Source organism: Anopheles bellator, chromosome 2 (genome assembly GCF_943735745.2).
Source record: "Anopheles bellator chromosome 2, idAnoBellAS_SP24_06.2, whole genome shotgun sequence".
Classification (NCBI taxonomy): Eukaryota; Metazoa; Arthropoda; class Insecta; order Diptera; family Culicidae; genus Anopheles; species Anopheles bellator.
Window position 1 is genome coordinate 15,586,322 of NC_071286.1, and position 18,179 is coordinate 15,604,500.

General features: G+C 53.0%; 1 protein-coding gene across 2 annotated transcripts in view; it reads left to right on the forward strand.

The window, feature by feature from the left end:
• LOC131211049 (steroid receptor seven-up, isoforms B/C) overlaps positions 1-18,179 on the forward strand; it is a 66,084-nt gene that overhangs the window by 28,464 nt on the left and 19,441 nt on the right. The window contains exons 3-4 of one of the 2 annotated variants that reach the window (XM_058204391.1): positions 3,161-3,178; positions 6,457-6,999. In XM_058204391.1, coding sequence (XP_058060374.1) covers positions 3,161-3,178; positions 6,457-6,999 — 561 coding nt within the window. The remainder of the gene's footprint in view (positions 1-3,160; positions 3,179-6,456; positions 7,000-18,179) is intronic. The other variant, XM_058204390.1, reaches the window with a different exon arrangement.

Here is an 18,179-nt window from a genome sequence, read left to right on the forward strand (position 1 = left end):
CCCATTGTGCGCATGTGTGTCGTATGGGTTGGCGAACCTTCGAATGCTGCACTTTTGGCGATTGCTGCCCGATGCGATGCCCTCTTATGCTGCCCATTCCCTCCCGGGAGCGGCGCACCTTTCGCCCTCTTTCGCCGCACAACATACTTTCCTTTTCCTTTCTATTTCCGGGACCGGGTCGCGAATTTCTCGCGAAAACGCGTTCGGCAGATTTAAAGGACGGCGGCCACCGTATCCCAGGGAATCGATCTCTCCACGGGCCACGGGTCCTCCGAAATGCAAAACCCCGATCGCACATAAACGGGGTACGTGAGAGGGAGAGAGCGTGCAATAAAAACGGAAAAAGGCAGGCGATCGTACGGAAAGAGCAAATAAAAATGCGCTCTTTGTCGACGCGGCCCGGCTTAAGTTTATGCTGTGTGAAAAGATATAAATAATTCATTGCACGCCGGCAACCGGTCCCCGGCCTGGCCGGGCGGCGGAATTGAAACATATAAATTAGGCCAAACGCGAAGCGAATGCAGGCCGAACGGCGCGAATCGCGGCCGTCTGCTGCGCCGCCGGGTGTCCTTATGCGCTGCGCTGATTATGCGCCGGCGGTTGTTAGTCAATTGAATGATTCGCAGGAATGTTTATTTGATGAGTTTATTTGATTCCGAGAGGTCCCACGCACCTACACGGTCGGTCGATTAAATTATGCTCATTATGTGATGCTGGGGTGAAACACGAGTGGAAAGCTCCGCATGCCGTAGCTCCGTTCTGGAGAATTTCTATTTGAAGCAGAAAAACGAGGATCCCCCACAGGGGGATGAGAGACATTTGCCTTCATGCGGCATGCGTCATAATCTTGCCCTGCAGATGCGGAAAGGAAGTCAGACATCCTGGGCCCGGACACAACTCCTGCTCGCTCGCTCGCGTATCTACAAACCTATAAAATTTAATGTACTTTCCAACTTACTTTGTCGCGCGCGGCACCGAGTTTTGGGCCAGAGAAAAAAGACATTCACCCCCCAGAATTGCCCATTAGTCGCTTATCTTACGCGCCGGGGAAAACCCATTTTCTGCGTACCAACACAAAAACAATGGCAGCAAGATGCTGTCCATAAATTATGCCGAACAGCAGTAGCGAGCGTCGCGCACCGATCGGCTCCGGTTCCGGCGTCCACTTTTTTGTGGCCCCCGTGTTTCCGATGTAAATTTTCCAGCCAGAAGGCCTGGCCCTTAAGGAACCAGGTGCGGGAATCTCGGTTTCCCCGATTCATTTACTCTTCCTGCGGCCGGGCCGGGCCGTGCCGGGAAATGAAGTTAATGTCTTTTTCGGGTCGACCTACGCAACCAACGAGTGGCGACAGATTCAGGGATGCAGCCGAGCGAAGGACCAACACCAGGAACTCGGTCTCGAGGCCACCGCCACAAGTCGTGGTTATTTTTAGGCGGTAATGAACCCAACCCACCTTATCAACGGCCGATCGGCCGATGGGAGAAGAAAACGGGTTCGCCGACTTCGGAAAATTGACGAAACGGGACTCCACGGACTCCGCGGACCGTGGAGAATTGATTGAAATCACGTACACCGGGGGATCCCGCATCCCGATCGGTAATCCCATTCCGCTCGTTGCGGCTCGTTACGTCGGCCTGACGTGGCCAGGCCGATGGGCCGACGGTCCACCCGAAGTTGAACATAAAATTGATTCTCTATCAGCGACCGATTAGCAGGGCACGACCGCGCTCTGCGGTTTCTGTGGCCACGGAGTGAAAGCATCGGAGGTTGCGCCACGAAGAGCCAAGACTCGACAGAGACTCCGCGGTAAATTGGAAAATTTCGCATAATCCATCAACAAGGCAAGTACCGAACGGGCCGCGAAAAACGCTAAAACCGCAGAACGCGGGGCCGCTTTTCGGCCGCCAACAACTCGGCACTCGACTGGAATGGTTATGGCGGCTTTTATGGCCGACATTTCCCGCCCAGTTCGTGGGCATTCTTGGGCCGAGGTGTAAATTGATCTCATTCACGTTGATTAGCAATTGGCGTGGCCGTCGGTGAGTTTTTAAGGGCCACTTTTTTCACCCCAAATAAGTAGCACGTTCCACGTCTGCCCAGTCGATTGGATGGCCAGTACGTGCCGGCAACAATGTGGAGTGGAGTTGGATTTGGTGTTATTTTGATCGCAATCGAATCCAGCACGATTGAAATAAACTTATCGCTGGACTTGACATATGCTGGCCAGCTGTCCATTTTACCGGGCAATCTGATAATTTTTTTCTTAGTTACAGAACTGTGCTGGGCCTTATGACTACTTACTTATCAGTTTGCCCCTCCTAAGAACGGCCTAAGGAGACTTTACGGGCTGCTTCGCCATCCACCACTATCATGACATGATCAGCCCACCGGAGAATGGGAGTCTTACACTCTCCGCCGCAAAAAGCACCATGGCCATTTTGGGTGTTTAAAAAAACATGATTCGGGTAATCGGTGCCGTTCGCTTCAAACACCCTAATTAACAAGCTTCCATCAAAACCAATAGAGAAAGTTCGCAAAATCAATGGATGATCCTATAACGGTGATTCCATGAGATATCTGGCACCTGTAGGATAAAAAAATAATGGTCCTCAGAATGCACGGGAATTATTGACCGACACATTACGTATTAAATATTAATATTTAGAAGCAGGAATTAAAGAAAATCTCTTCTGCAATGTTTGTCATTAGCTTAGTTTGTCGATTAGTTCCTCACATGCTGAGCCCTTTAATCGCTTAGTTTTTGGTACAAAAACAGTGCACTGTCACACGTGTCCAAATAAATTAACCCCGCGGTGCGTTGATCCTTCGGCACGGGAGAAAAGTAAAGACAAGCAAAGGACGAAAATTACAGCGAAAACAAACAACTTACACCGAGCAGCAACAAAAGCGCGGCGACGAGAAGCGCCGCACGCAAGAGATGAAGATTTCACATGAAACCCGGTCGAAAACGGGGCCAACCGGACCCCGAGGGAAATTCGTGAGTTTCCATCGGACTGAAGAAGTCGGGCCCCGGATGAGTGAACAATTAATTACCGACCCGAAGAGCGCCAATACCAGCAGTAGTGGGTTGTGATTTTGATCGAATGTCGTGCTCCGAACACCGGTAACGATGGGCAGAGTTCCGAGAATGACGGGGAGTTCCCCTCTTTACTGCCAGTCCCTGCGATGCGCGACCGCAAAAAACCGGTCAACCAACAATCGACACTTTTCCGGTGTTGTTTCCACTTGTTGCGCGCCCGAAACTTACAATAAGCTGCCCCGGGCGGGGTTCTCAACTGGGTGACAATTTATTGTAAATCGTTTGACCTTTATCTAAATCAATTTGCGGCCGCTTTTTGCGGAAGCCCAACACGGGTCAGTTCCCAGACTCGGGTTTGTTCCCATTTTTTGCAGCTCACTGCACTGCAAAAAATGGGCCCGATATTTATGCACTTTCAATTGACACTCGACACCGACCTGTCGATATTTTTTTTTGTGAAGACCACAATTTCCTGTCACTATCTCGCGCCTTTCCTCGCGCTTGGTTCCGATTGTTCCGATTTTTCCGACAGCCCCGCTGTCGCTGATTGCATCTCGTCGTTGCACCACGGTGCAGTGCGGCTCGTTGCAGTAGAAAATATTCCCTCATTCCTGTATTAAAAAAAACCACGATTCACGAAGCAAAAAAAAATCGACGGCCGCAGAATATTAAAAAGCGTCCCACTTCCGGCGTCGGTGGCCGGTGCCTTCTTCCGGCAGCCCGAACAGAGGATGCGCAGAGTTCATAGGCGAAAAAAATATGGCGCCGCGTGATAAAATCACTAGCGGCCAGTCAGGCCGGAAACCGTGACAACCGTGCGCCTTCGGACCCGTATCCGGCAGCGACCGCCAACGGTTCGTTAGTTACGCGCACCGAGCGACCCATTTTATTGGCGAACATTCCGTGAGGCTGCGGCCGTTCGTTTCATCGACCAATTAGGGGGAAAACTATTTTCCCTTTTTGCCCAAACTAGGATCGCACCTGCGTGTAAGTGCGCACCTGAGTGTAATGCTAGCCGCCAATTGGCCAACGACCCAGCATTCCGGAACGGAAAGAGGTGGACCACGCAGAGCGCTGGCTGACGGGCTAATCCGCTGGCCAGAGAGCCGTAAATCTTCAATTTCATGCTAATTTTTGCCTCTATCGGCGCAGTAACACCTCCCATAAACGCGAGGCCCGCTGTATTGGGCCGTGGGTCGGCACACAGTCGGCGACCCGATGGCGCAAAAAGCAATCAAAATCATTTCATATTTCCCATGCGATGCCGGGACGGCCGTGGCCACTCCGGTGGGAGGCACATAAAACATGAAAACGAAACAACGGCAAAAATTAAAAATGTACCCTTGGTGCCGTATGGCTGCCCTCCCCGGGCGGGTCTTGCCCCAGGTGCCGGCGCTGGCTGGCATCGCGCGCAAGATTTATTGACTATTTTATTTCATTTTAAATAGCATTAATAACCGATGCTCACCGAGAGTGTGTTAACATGAATAGCAACAGCAGTAACATCACCGGCGTCCTCTTCGGATCGGCTTTGTTTTGGTTTCCCTCCTTTTCTGCGGCCCCGAAACGAAGACGTAGTCTCTTGAGGCACACCACAGGTGGAGAGCCCAGCTTGGTGAAAGCTCTTGTGCCGTTTAGCTGGCAATGGACTTGAGAGTGCGCCTGGTAGGCACCCGTAAGCCTAATTATCTGATTTATGCAGGTCCCGGTCCGCTGTTCGCAACCCCACGGTTGGGAGGATCTCCACGGACAGATATGATTTTGGGCTCCTGGGGCACGCTGGCCGTTTTGCCCGTCAATTTGATTCAATTAGCACAGCTTACCGGTGATCGGTCCAGTATCTGGCTCTGGAGGTTTGTTTTGGGCCACGGTTTTGAGGTGCTCCTTGATAAAGTCCCGTCAATAAAATGGGACCAGATTGCGCCGACTATGTGAGACCGTTGGTGCTGCGGTCCAAAAAGTGCTGCGCGATAAGCCAACAACTCCACCAACCACTCTGGACCTAGAGTAGAGCTCGGTCCAACCGCGGCCCCTTGTCGATTTTTAATCGGTGGAACACCGATTGCCGATTGGCGACGTCTAATCAAAGTCTAGTCTGGGCCGTCGGCGACGATCGATGTTGACGATCGCGGGTGCGCAACTAGCGGAGACCTGCCTGCCTCTGCTGGACACCAGTTTCCACTTCATCTACTCCCCACAAACACACTCTGCTCGGGCGCACTCGTTGATGACCCTCGTGGCCTCTACGTGACCGGCTAGGCGAGAGTCCACGGCCATAGTCATAAATAATTAATACACCGTTTTCCCTTTTTTTTCCCAACACCCAACACGCTTCAAACTTCCAATTGTTTGCCCAACACACTCTCTCTCTCAAACGTCCAGCCGCATGAAGAGGGCCCCGTGTGTCTGTCAACGTGTGTTGGGCTCTTGGCTCGGGGAGTTAATTGTTGCTGGTCGCGCGCTAGGTGAAGGTGAATGAGGCTCCCCGGGGCTCCGTGAGGCGTGCGACGGGCGACTCCAAGAATCAATAGACCGGGGAAACGGATTAACGCGGACGGTGACGCGACCACGCGAACATCATAATCATAGCACCACCACTTCTGGGCCCGAGCTCTTCAAGAGGTCCTCGAAGACACGGGGCGATCGGAATTCTGTTGTCGGAATTCGTCGCCGCTGTTTTGAATATTTAAATCTGTCTGTGTTGGGGACGCGTGAACAAATGAAATTGAATGACAATTGGAGCTCGCGAGGGTCCCAAACCCGACACGTGGCCAGGCTATTCAATAAGTTTTACGGTTCGATAGGAAACACGTAATTTTACGGTTTGAAATATACTTTATTATTCAGTAGGGTCAAAACGCCAACAATCAACAATCTTCCAACGAGATTCCAATTTATGAATTCCATTCCTGAATTGAGAAGGTGGAAGGACAGCAAAATAGTATTCCGCAGCTGTTGATGACCTCATCATTTGAATGAAAACGCTTTCCACACATGATTTTTTTTGGGGTCTGGAAACAGATGGATGTCGCTAGCTGCCAAACATAGGAAAGATGCAGGATGCTCCAACAATTCGAACTTTAATTCTTGGACTTTTGCAACTTTCAAAACGCTCTTGGGACAGAGTGCAATGCTGTTTTTGGACGTCCTTGACGTGGATCGTCTTCAACGATCGTTGTACGACCGATTGAAATGAAACTTCACATATGTTCATATGAAGAGTGTACCAACATAACAAAATAAATTCCGGCTAGTAGCAGCGCCCTCTGTAACAGACCCGCAATACTTATTGAACAACCCAGTAGTTCCCCCGGGGGAGCTACTGGGCCACTAGGCTTTTCGGCGACTTGAGCAATTGGTTGGAGCATTTGACTAACGGAGGCTAACTTCTACCTTTTGTCCCCTCTCTTTACAGCGGTCCAGCGAGGACGGGTGCCACCGTCGCAGCCCCCGGGCATCCCTTACGGCCAGTACTCGATACCGAACGGTGACGCCGTGGCCGGCTTCAATGGCCACTCGTATCTCAGTTCCTACATCTCGCTGCTGCTGCGGGCGGAACCGTACCCGACGTCCCGGTACGGCCAGTGCATGCAGACGAACAACATCATGGGCATCGACAACATCTGCGAGCTGGCCGCCCGGCTGCTGTTCTCGGCGGTCGAGTGGGCCCGCAACATCCCCTTCTTCCCGGATCTCCAGGTCACCGACCAGGTGGCCCTGCTGCGGCTCGTCTGGTCCGAGCTGTTCGTGCTGAACGCGTCCCAGTGCTCGATGCCCCTGCACGTCGCCCCCCTCCTGGCCGCGGCCGGTCTCCACGCGTCGCCGATGGCCGCGGACCGGGTTGTCGCGTTCATGGACCACATCCGGATATTCCAGGAGCAGGTGGAGAAGCTGAAGGCCCTGCACGTGGACTCGGCCGAGTACTCCTGCCTGAAGGCGATCGTCCTCTTCACCACAGGTAAATTGCTGGACAATCTGTTCGGCGATGTCCCCGCACTGCTTGCCAAAACCGCCACCCAGCTCCCCTCCCTCCAGTCCGAGTCGGACGTCATCCATCTGGTGCAGGTGCACCAGTACCGCCGTGGTTCCGGCAGTACTGGTTCCACGCTACCCACGGAACCTAGCCGATCCCCGAACACCTCCTCCCACAACCACACCCTCAACTCGAGCTCCAGCGGCAACTCGTCGTTGGGCTCCTCCACGTCCATGGTCTCGACGTCGGGTGTCGAAGGCAGTGCTGGCGGCCACGGTGTCCCTTCGTCTATTGCGTCACCCTCGGTGACGACGACGACGACCCTGCCGGCCGCCACCGAATCCACGACCCCCTCGTCCTCCACCACCACATCCCACCTCCATAATAACAATAATGACCTGAAAACGGTCAACCACAATCTAACCCCGCACACGACGACGTCAGTCCCCGGCACCGGATCCGGCCGCAGCGTAGCATCGCCCTCGCTGGTGGCGGCCGGTGTCGGGGCACTGTTTGGCAGCAATGCGCAATCGAAGACGCCACCGCTGCCGCTGTTCAGTTTCCACCAGAACACACCCAACCGGTCCTACCACGGGACGTTGGATGACTTCGTGAACCTGAGCAGCAGCAGCCCGTACGGCGGGGCGTTTGGGTCGCCCAGCTTCGGCACCGGCGGCATCTTCAGCCCGTACAGTGCCGGCGGTGGTGGCGCAGGTGGTGGTGGCGGCGGTGTCAGTGGCACCGTCGCCGGCGCCGACTACAAGTTTTCGCCCTACAGCCCGTGGAGTAGTCGCCGGTAGGGCCCTAGCAGCAGCAGCAGCAGAAGCAGTAGTAGTATTAGTGGTAGTAGTGGTACTAGTGGTCGATGCTATGATCTTTCCCTTGACCGGCGTGTCGGTCACTTGAAACACCATACCATCGCGTAGCCTGTAAAGAGTGTACCTAGTGTAACTTCTAGAATACCTCCTCTTAGTTGGAGAGGTTGAAGTAGCGATAAGCGTCGTTGGGCTAGTTACCAAAAACCGAGCGGATAAGCTGCCAACTGTAACTCTAGTATTAGTCTGTAGCTATTTATTGTGGTGTCTATTTATCTAACCTTAAACTTATTGATTAATCTTCCGTTGGACCGTAAGAGTTGGTTATGTAGATTCCTAGCTCCGTGTACATTCCCTCCCGGTCGACCGGTTCTGTTCCGTCTCCCAGTCCGCCCTCCTGTCTCAACCCCTTCGGTTCGGCTGATCGGATAGGATAGGTGGGCCGCGGATTGGACACAGGTCCGTCGTCGTCGTCGTCGTCCCCAAGAAGTAGAAATAAATGCGCTTTTCGTTAGTACAAAAATAACCCGATCCCGTGTTCTGAGTTTAGCTCTTCTTTCGCTCTCGTTTCCCGACCGCTTCCCGGTGCAGTCTCCCAAATTGCGGTTCGCTGATCGTCCCGAACAAGTCAGTGAGCCATCGATTGATTTAGTGTCTTGCTCTGTCGGTCTTGCTGTGAGTAGAGCCCGTAGAAGTCCCCCGTAGAAGTCGGTAGGACAAATCGGTACCGTACCATCGTGGTCCTCACGATGCCATGTTTGTCGCATTTTTGCACATTTGATGCAATCTTCCTCCCCGTGCGCCCAGCGCCACACAGTCACACAGTTCGTCAGAAATCGTGTCGTCATCCACGTCGTTCCGTGTGCCTCGGGTCCTCCTCTTGCCTTCGATAGGATTAGGTTGTACAACTTCTCGAGAATTTGCGTACACTTCTTGGCGTGGTGGTTCCCCGGCAAGACGGCCGGCGGACGTCGGAGCGACGCTACGTCACATACTCCAAATTCCCAAGCATCACCAGGGCGAAGAAGGATGCGGCTCGCTCTCTGCAGTCGACGATTCGCGCGCCATGTACCATTCGGATAGCAGCAGCCACGTCGTGTTGAGCGGGACGCCGATTGCACCGCGGACCGGAGACTCTGTTATGTCTCCTCCGGTTGTGCGCCTCCTCTTGAGGAATTCGTTGTTTGCTTTGTACTTGCTTGGCACCGAGGGTCCGGGTCCGGATCTCTCCAACCGCCGCCGCGTCCAAGAGGGTGTCGTCGGGAGCATACTTCGGGGCGATGGAAGATGTGAAGTGAAACAAACGCAAAACATGAATTCATGTCTCGTGCATTTTCATCTTCATCATCATCATCAACGCGCGCCCGCCACAAACGGAACGTCCGTTTCGTGACGTTGCGGCGGCGGCTGCCCATCACTCCCGCGCGCGCACACGCCAGCTGAAGTCGGTAGCCCACGCCGCAAGGGTCTGCGCGCCCGTCCACCCGTAACTGGTGCATAAATAAAACGTACCGCGGCGCGGGAGACGTTCTACCGAAACGGAAGGATCTCGCCGCAAGATTAGAGTGCGGTGCGGGTCCACCGTGAGGCACGGACCGCCTCGGACCGCGGGTCGGTAGTCCTTTTGTGGATTCCAGCTTCCCAAGACCCGATACACGGGCGGAAAGGTCACCGAGATGGTCACACCAACCCAGCACGCCACGGGGAACCCTGGGCGCCCGTAGAGCACCCCGTACGAACCTATCCGGGACCGACGGGTGGACTTTTTGGACGATGCATGTTTCGTGGAAATTAAATTGAAATTATTTCACCAAGCCCGAGCGAGCCGAGGTACCAGCATCGGCGGCCACTGGGCTCCGATCTGACCTCTGCCGAAGCCATTCGTGCCAAGATGTTACGACTCTTGGCGCCTCTTTAGCGACACGAACACGGACCACGCTGACTCTAAGGTTCCGGTCCCGTTGCTGGCTGGCTGGCTTATCGGTCGGTGGTAAATTAGCGGTGTTTACATGCGCCCAATGGTCACGCCGAGTCCGAATCAGGCGGCTCGCGATTGGAAAGCGCCACCAACGAGAGTTGGACTTGTCCGGTGGTTGTCACGTAACTCCCGGGGGAATCTGGCGGCGTCCCCAATGCTACTTTGCCGGGATCATTATGATGCTTTTATCAACTCGAAATTCATTATTTATGGGTTTATGGTCCACGAGCGGAAAAACTTTTGATTTTCCACCCAACTCGGATTCCGGGAAAACACAGCCTCGGGAATGCGGGAGCACCAGCGATCTTGGCAGCCGCGCGGAGAGCCATAAATAAAAATCAGCAAAGCGCAAGAATTATTGTAAATCAATTTCTTCCGCTCAATAAATTTGTGCCGCGCCACGCCACGTGTGTCATGTGTGTCTGTGGGATGTTTTCCAATTTTCTCCGACTCCCCTGTCCACGGAGGAGCCGATTTTTCACCGCAGTCCGTTCCCGGTTTTGTTTTTCCCGATTGGGGCGCAACTTTAAACCACATCAAACAACGGACCAGATCTGGCCAAAGTATCTCCGTGCTTGGCCTGGTGGAATGTGACACATCTGCAGTCGGAACATCCTGACTCAGGCTCTCTGAGTCACTACCACAACGGTATCCCGTTTCCCGGCCGGTGAATAATTTGGTCGATTTGTTGTAGCGATCGTTGTTCGTGTCTGTGCGATCTGCGGAAGTGGCCATGACGTCAGGCAGGAATTTTTCCAAATGTTTTCTACTGTAATTCGCCCAAATTCAGGGAGAGAATAGAGCTGGTTTGGGAGTACGCCATCTGTAGTGTCACGTGCTGCACGTACGGACGATAAATTCCAATACATCGCGCACGCTTGACAGTGAGCCGCTTCTTTCGGAAGCGGAAGTACCAGAAATCATTAAACTCCTGATGGAGAGAAAGAGAGCTTAGGATTAATTAGCATGCACAGAGGTATCACCTCGTAACCCAGAACTTTCGACGGAACAGCTACCTTGGGTGCCCGTGTTTCTCCAAATTGATTCCACCGTTTTATCTCCCGGTACGGCTTCGACCGTTCCCCACAAAATTAGGGCCACCGAGATGGGTGTTCCAAAAGTTTCTCTTCTGCGACCGGCCAACGGGACCCGGGATCCGGGTATAGGACAAAGTTTGCCGCCACTAGTTGGGACTAATAAATTAAACTGTTTGCCCCGTTCTCTCCACCAACACGAACATGTGGACGTGTGGAGCTGAGGCGCATGTTGTTTGCACTCTTATCCAGTCAACTAATCTTCGACCCCGCCCGTTACAAAGCCGAAGCCGGGTCGTGTCTTTATCGTCGCTCCCGATCCCGATCATCGAGCTTAAGGCACCCTCACGCACCACCGAGTGCGCCGCCTGGTGTGTAATCTTGGCACCAAATTTACATATCAAAACTAATGCCACAAAACAATGGATCGGTGGTCAAAGGTGCTATGCTAATAACAGGGGGCAAGCGTATCCCTTCTTCTAATTTAATAACGCTCTGCTTCTGCCCTTTTGAGTCCGGGTCCGACGAATCTGGTCCCTGGAATTTAGCAGCCGAAATGTCAACTTCCTTTCGCGAAAGGGCGCTGCTGACATGCTCGACAGCACCCGCCGCTGACCGTAACGAATTCTTCTGACACTTTCCCGAAACAAAGCGGGCCACCGGTGACAGTGACATTTGCCGATTGGTTACGCTCCACGTCGAAAAGGGCATAAGAATTGAGTTCTGAGTCTTCTAATCAAAGGAGCAGCCCCTTCCAGGCCGGGCCGTAAGGAAGTAGCTTCTGGAATCTGCTTGAAGTCACCCTCGCAGTTGCCGACTGTCGCCCGCCCGGGATTCCTTATCTGGTTTCTAAAAATGGCACATTTATTAGGTTACGAAATAAATGCTGTGTGTGACCCGACGGGCGCGCAAAAAAATTAGAAGCCAAGCGGCCCGAGAAGCAAAACAACAACAGCTTAACCCCTCGGAGTGTGATGATGCCGCGATCCGATTAATGGTATAAATAATCAACCCTAAGCCAACCCTTTTTGGGTGCTTCGCAGACTTCAATTGCCCCGGAGTGGTGCTTCGCCCTGCGGCGGAACTTTTCGGCTGGCTGGCTTGCGGTCAGGCAACATAATTTACATACCCACCCCTCCGCGGGGGTCGCGGGTGGCCTCACTTCGCCAGCCTATCCGGTACAAATGGACGACACACGACCCAACACTTGCTACCATTTAGCACCTTCCGGCTGGCCGCCCGTTGCCGGCAGCGATAAGGGCCTTTGATCGCCACACGGAAGGATAATATGATTTAGTGGCGAGTACGCCACGCCACAAATTCCCGGTGGAGAAACCTTAGCGCAGAACACCCTGGTGGTGGATATTTTAATTATAATTTAATTCATTTGGCATTCTGCGGCCGAGCTCGGAAAGAGGTTAATTATCACTTCACTAAACTCGCGCGCCCCGAAGTCATCGCTAGGGGCCACGGGGCATAATTTTAAAATTTTGTCACCTTTCCACGATGCGCAGGGCACAGAGCCGTGCAGAGCCGCGTGTTGCACTCGAGTGCACCGGCCACGGCGCAAACGCAACTGTTTGCACACGTGAGCCAAGCACCGATGGCTTAGGTCGTCACCTCTGGCCCGCATTCGCTTCACGCACACCATTACTGTCTCGTCCCTTCGGGCCGATGTGGTAAATTGCGAATGAAATTGCTTATAAAACTGCAGTGAGAAAAAAAAAAGAACGACAGAAATAGGTGCGAAAGGTCGCGCTCAGGGATTAGGCTTGCGTCGGGGACCGTTACCCAGCAGCGTGGCAGGCGACACTGACACTTGACACTTCAACACTACCCAACGCGCTCTCGAGACTCGGGGCTCGCTGCGACCAACAACTACCGATCACCAGATAGCATTACCAGCATTGCATCATTACTGCCTCATAGATTAATAATAAAACGGGACGCGCTTTTATCAGCTTGCGCTTCGTTGGCCACGCTGCGTGTCAAATTCGGCTCCGGTGTAATCAATCGGCAGGAAAATGTGGTCCGGATGGCTTGTCTCGGGCTAATTTAAGCCATTGCCCACATTGTCGGATCCGGCTTCCGGATTTTGGAGCGCCGCTCCAAAAGTCCCGCTAAATCCTTGTTAATCTGTCTGCCGCCAATTCGTCACCTAAGGCTCACTTCCGGTGGCACCGCACCGGTGTAACTCCCGAATTACAATGCCGGTGAGTTAGGCTGGGAATTGGGCTGCACTTCCGGTCGGGTAGTTTATGTAATTCGGCGTCGGAGCCGAGGAACATAAAAATGGGCCACTGGCCGTGTAACGTGACCCGTCGCGACCCGTGAGAAGTGCGCGATAAGCCGCTCGCTAGCCAGCCAGTAGTCTAGATTTACTAGCCCAAGGTGGCCATCCAGCAAAGTTGGGGAAGTTCAACCCAATCCAGAAGAGTAGTTTCCGTGCTCGTTCACACCGATTGGTTCCGGGCGGGGTGAAAGGTGATCGCTTTTCTGTGGACACTTCCAAGTCGGAGGTCATTTCGGTAGGTCAGCCTAGTCACCGGATGGCCAGTTTCCTGCGCCGTAATCGCCGTGGTGAGCAGCGCCCAAAAAGCCACTCGGCAATTACATCCCAGTACAGCCAGGAGCCGAGACGATCCGGCCGGGGTCCGGAGTGTCTAACCTAACCTTAATCACCTTAAATATAATAAAATAGTATAATCCTTGGGTTGCCTCGGGTGGACGCTCGGTTCGGACCGCGATAGACCGGCCACACCAGAGATGGACCGGCGCCGGACTGTGGCCATTTCGATCACCACATGGGTAAGCCGGCGGCCGGTTCCGAAAACAAAATGAAAACGTTAAGCTCTTTAGTGGCGCACCCGACCTTGTGTGTCACAAAAAAGAGGGCCGCTCTCGTACGGATTTTGGACGATTCCGCAAATATCGTCGGTCGGCTCCATACGTCCCCAAAAAAAATGGCGGCCACCGAGAGCTCTTCCACCAAGGCTCACCGGCTTTGTTTGCGGAGCGGGCGCCAACATAGAACGGGGCTTCCGCGCGATATCTGATGGGCAGACCAGTGCACCGTCAGGTCCGGTCAGGACCAAAACAGGAGACCGCTAGACTAAAAATAACATTCGACACACACGCGGCGCGAACTCATCGCGCCCTTTAGCCCGCGCGCCCGGAACTGCATCGCGGCCATTGGCGCCGGGAAGCGGAACCCCGGGATCCTTGGGGGGGGGTGTGTTGGGCCACTGAAATCGATGCCGGTACGACCCAAAATCGGTCACCGTGCGACGAACCCGACAAAGGGAAGTTCCGGTCCGGAGGCTGACAGGGAAAAATAATCCCCTTCGTAAGCCATATTATTAATTTTTCCGAGGTTTTCCGTTACACCCAACGGAGGTTCCGGAGGTTTTCCGGGCGAAACGGGAAACAATGGCCACCGCCACTGCCAGTGTGCAGCAGCGGCACCGAGACGTAGTAACACACAACAGGGCGGCCGTTGGACTTTTTTCCCACTCGGCGGCTCGGACTTTAACCTAAAAACAACAAACGCTTCCGCCGCCGACGATGGCGAATGGCAGGGTCGGACTTTGCTGCGGGTTTTTACCGCACGGCGACTGATTCCTGGCGTCGCGATAGCGCCAGCGACCGAACGCGTGGACTTAGCTCATCGATAGTGATGGGGACAGTTTCTAGATCAGGCGTGGATGGTAACGACAAGCACATGGCTTGAATTTGAAGGTTGTTATCCTTAGGATGGAACCAGATTTTCTACAGAGTGCGTCATGATAACACAACCCATTTAAATAATAAATAACTACGCAACTTTTTGGTCGATTTTAACAAATCAACAAGGTTTAATTAGCGTGCCGTTTTTTGACTCGTTAACCCGTGCCGTTTAGCTTCACAAAAGGAAGTAAGAAGAAATTCGACATAAATCGGTACGCACGGTTTTCACAGTTTAACGATTATTTTCAATGTCTGTTTAGCGCTTTACGTAAATTGATCTATAAATAAAACGGCATAGATTTAAATTTTTGAATCTGGCTGATTTGTCAAGATCGATAACAAATAGCGTAGTTATTTAACATTTAAATAGCTTACATCATGATGACACGGTGTAGTTCTCTATGCTTGCGAAGGGAAGTGAATTGGATATAGACTGTTAGCAATTCCAATAGCATAAGCAAAACATCATTCATGTTAAGCTATTCTCGAACTATCTCGTCGATAAACAAGTAATTAAGCTTCTCGATGGTATGATCACCTTTTACACAAAATACAAACAAAGTATTTTAGAACATTGGAACCTCGGTTTTCCAATGTCCAGGGTTTCTCAAGCTTATTCAAGTTTAAGAAGAATTATTAACCACCCAAGAGAACATTTTTGGCAAATTTGATACATCAGCTTCGAACATTATAAAATCAATAATTATTTATCTCCAACGGCAAAGCTGGTCTGTAATGTTTGCCAACGCAGTACAGTAACTAAAATGTTCAAAACAAAACACCAACATCAAGCCGTTTGGCGATCCAGATCCCCCAAACAGAGCCGAGGCTTTACAAAAATCCACCGCAACCGCGACGACACCAAATTAGAAGAACCCCTAACCTTTTGCCGAAACTCTCTGCCGAAAAAACCCCATCCAGCACGGCACAGCGTGGCGGCAGTGGCACAATGAAAGCGAATCAAATTAAGAAGATAAATAAACAACAATAGACTCGAGAGACGAAGCTGCCGCCTCGAGTGGGTGATGAAATTTAACCCCTTTTTTGTCGCGAAAAATCGCCCCATTTTTCCCGGCCCGGCCGGATCCAAGCGAAGACGGCCGCGAAGGTTAAACGGCAGACCGAGCATCGGCTAACCGTGAGCAACATTTCCGTCATTTCCGGAGCCGTTCCAGAGGGATCTGGCTGGTATGGCTGCCGGCGCCAAGTTTCTTCTTGTGTCCCACGGGGCCGAAACGGCGAAAATCCTGCGCTGGAAGGATCTGCGTGCGGATCGGCACCCACAATAACCGGGGATGAGCGGACGAAGTTGATATTTTTATTTAATTTTCACGAGAATATTATTATCGCTCATCGCGCGCACGAGAGCGGCGCTATCTCATCGCCCGGCTTCCGGCTGGCAGTCGAAGCCACGGGGAAAAATCCACCCAGGCAGCGGTTTGGGTGGAGGTTATTTTCAATTTTATCATTTGAGTTACACTTTAGCCATTATTTCGCACCCATGCACAGTGTTTGCACCGGTGTCGGTGCTCGGTGTTTACGTTGCCGGTTGCGATGCTCCGGGATCCGGGACCGTATCCGCACCGTGTTTGCGATGCCGATTTTCCGCCACAACGGCCGCGCACTGTAAGGGTGTAATGTAATCGAGGTTGCGCTTCAGTTTCCACTTCAACTCACTCGAACAGCCAGCCCACCGACCGAACTCGCTCCGATTCAATCAAATTAAAATCGTAATCGGACGGGAGACTCACGCGAGGAGTTCCACGCGTGAGGCTCTTCCAGCCATCGGACCCTTCAAAGGTGAGAAGAAGTACACGGTGTTCTGATCGGAAAGGAGCTTTATGGCCTGCACATGCACTCGCCGACTGCTGCACGACTGCAGACGAGGGCAATAAAACTGACACGACCCCACGACTCGGACTAGAAGGAGATCAAACTCGACCGCGCCCGCAGACAGAACCGATTCTCTAACCATCCAGGTCCAGGGGGTCGCAGTCGAGTTATGCTGGGTCAGGGCTGGTCCCGCCATAAAACCGCGGGCGAGCTAACCGTGGCCTCGCCAGCTCGCTAACAATGCCCGGCTAAGCCCCCGGGAGGAACTGGCTGATTGAATCCGTAACCAACACGGAACACGGTAGGTCGCCATTACACGGCTCATTACAGGACACCCGAAGACGGCCCCCAACATCACACACGGCATGCGGTGCAGGTGCACTTGAAAGCGATTGAAAAAGTGCAATTGTGGTATGTCCGGGTAGGGCCAATAGGGCTGGAATGTCCGATAGAAAGCGCACCGTCGGAACCCCGGGCAAAAGCATCTTCGCGCTTCTTCGCGTGTGTCATAAATGATTGATATCTGGGGTTGCGTTTCTCAGGACTCGGAGCGCAGGCTTCTGCGACCCGGGAAGGGGTTGGTATTTCGCTTCGCCCCGGCCCAGCGAGGTGAGAAAGTGAAGCCTCTGGGTGACGGCGGTTCCAGACACTTTTCAGTGCGTAACAGACAAAAGGTTATCTCGCAGGATGACTCAGCTGACGGCACGTTGGGATGGGACCCTCAAACCCCCCTCGGCACCACACCGACTGATGGTGGCGCAAAATTGAATAAATCATTAATAATTAACTAATCGCGCAATATTTACACTTCATTTCGATGCCTGATTTATGACAGGTCGCCGCAGGGTTCCACCTGGTCGCTGGTCACCGGGTGGCTGACGATAGGGCACATCCTGGAGGGCACAACCTTGGCTAGCCTCCGGCGCTGTCCGACGGGGTTTGGGCGCAGGAGGCGTCCAGAATCGAAATCAGATAAGGCACAGCACACAGGCCCGGTGACGGCTCAGGGTTCGGGAAAGCGAAAAGTTGCTTTCAACTTTCTTGGGAGCTCCCGCTGGGTCCTGATTTGGTGCCTACGTGAGGTGCTTGCGAGAGAAAGAGAGAGCCCTAGAGCGCGAACCAAGAGCCAATCGATTTTGGACCCCGTCTTAGCCGGTGTCTTAGTGTCTGCGCTGGTCGGTCGGACACCTTGTGGAACCCCCCCCAACAGAGTCCACAAGACAGAAAGAGCCAGAGCTACACAAATATTTATTATTGAATAAATGAAAATGACAAAAACTCCCGCTGCGTCGGCCGGGCAAGATATAACCATTTTTTTGGACTGGAGTACCCCAGCTGTACCCCAACATATGGCCCGGTTTCCGACGGCGAACCACTGGATAGCCAGCGAGCGGAGTCTTGGAGACCTGGAGAAGCGGAACTTCAGAAACCACTGTACTACATCGTGTTCTCACACGAGCTGCGCCCCGGACTCTGCGCGGAGTGCAATTTATAAATTTAACACCTCACAAAGCAAACCCGACTCGGACTCTGGCTCTATCCAGGAACGATCTGCGGGCGCGGGTTTCAGGTTCCGCGAGTTTCGCGATCCTCCGCTCGGGTCCAGCAAACCCATCAACTCCCAGATATGGAGATGGACGAGGTGGACCGATTGCTCTCGACCCAGACCAGCTCACCGGAGCCGGTGGTCATAAATCATACGTTCAGTGTCTGGGAGCCTTCGCTCGGGTGAATCGGATTCTCGGAGCGAGGAGCGATAAAGTGGAAGTTTCCGCGCAG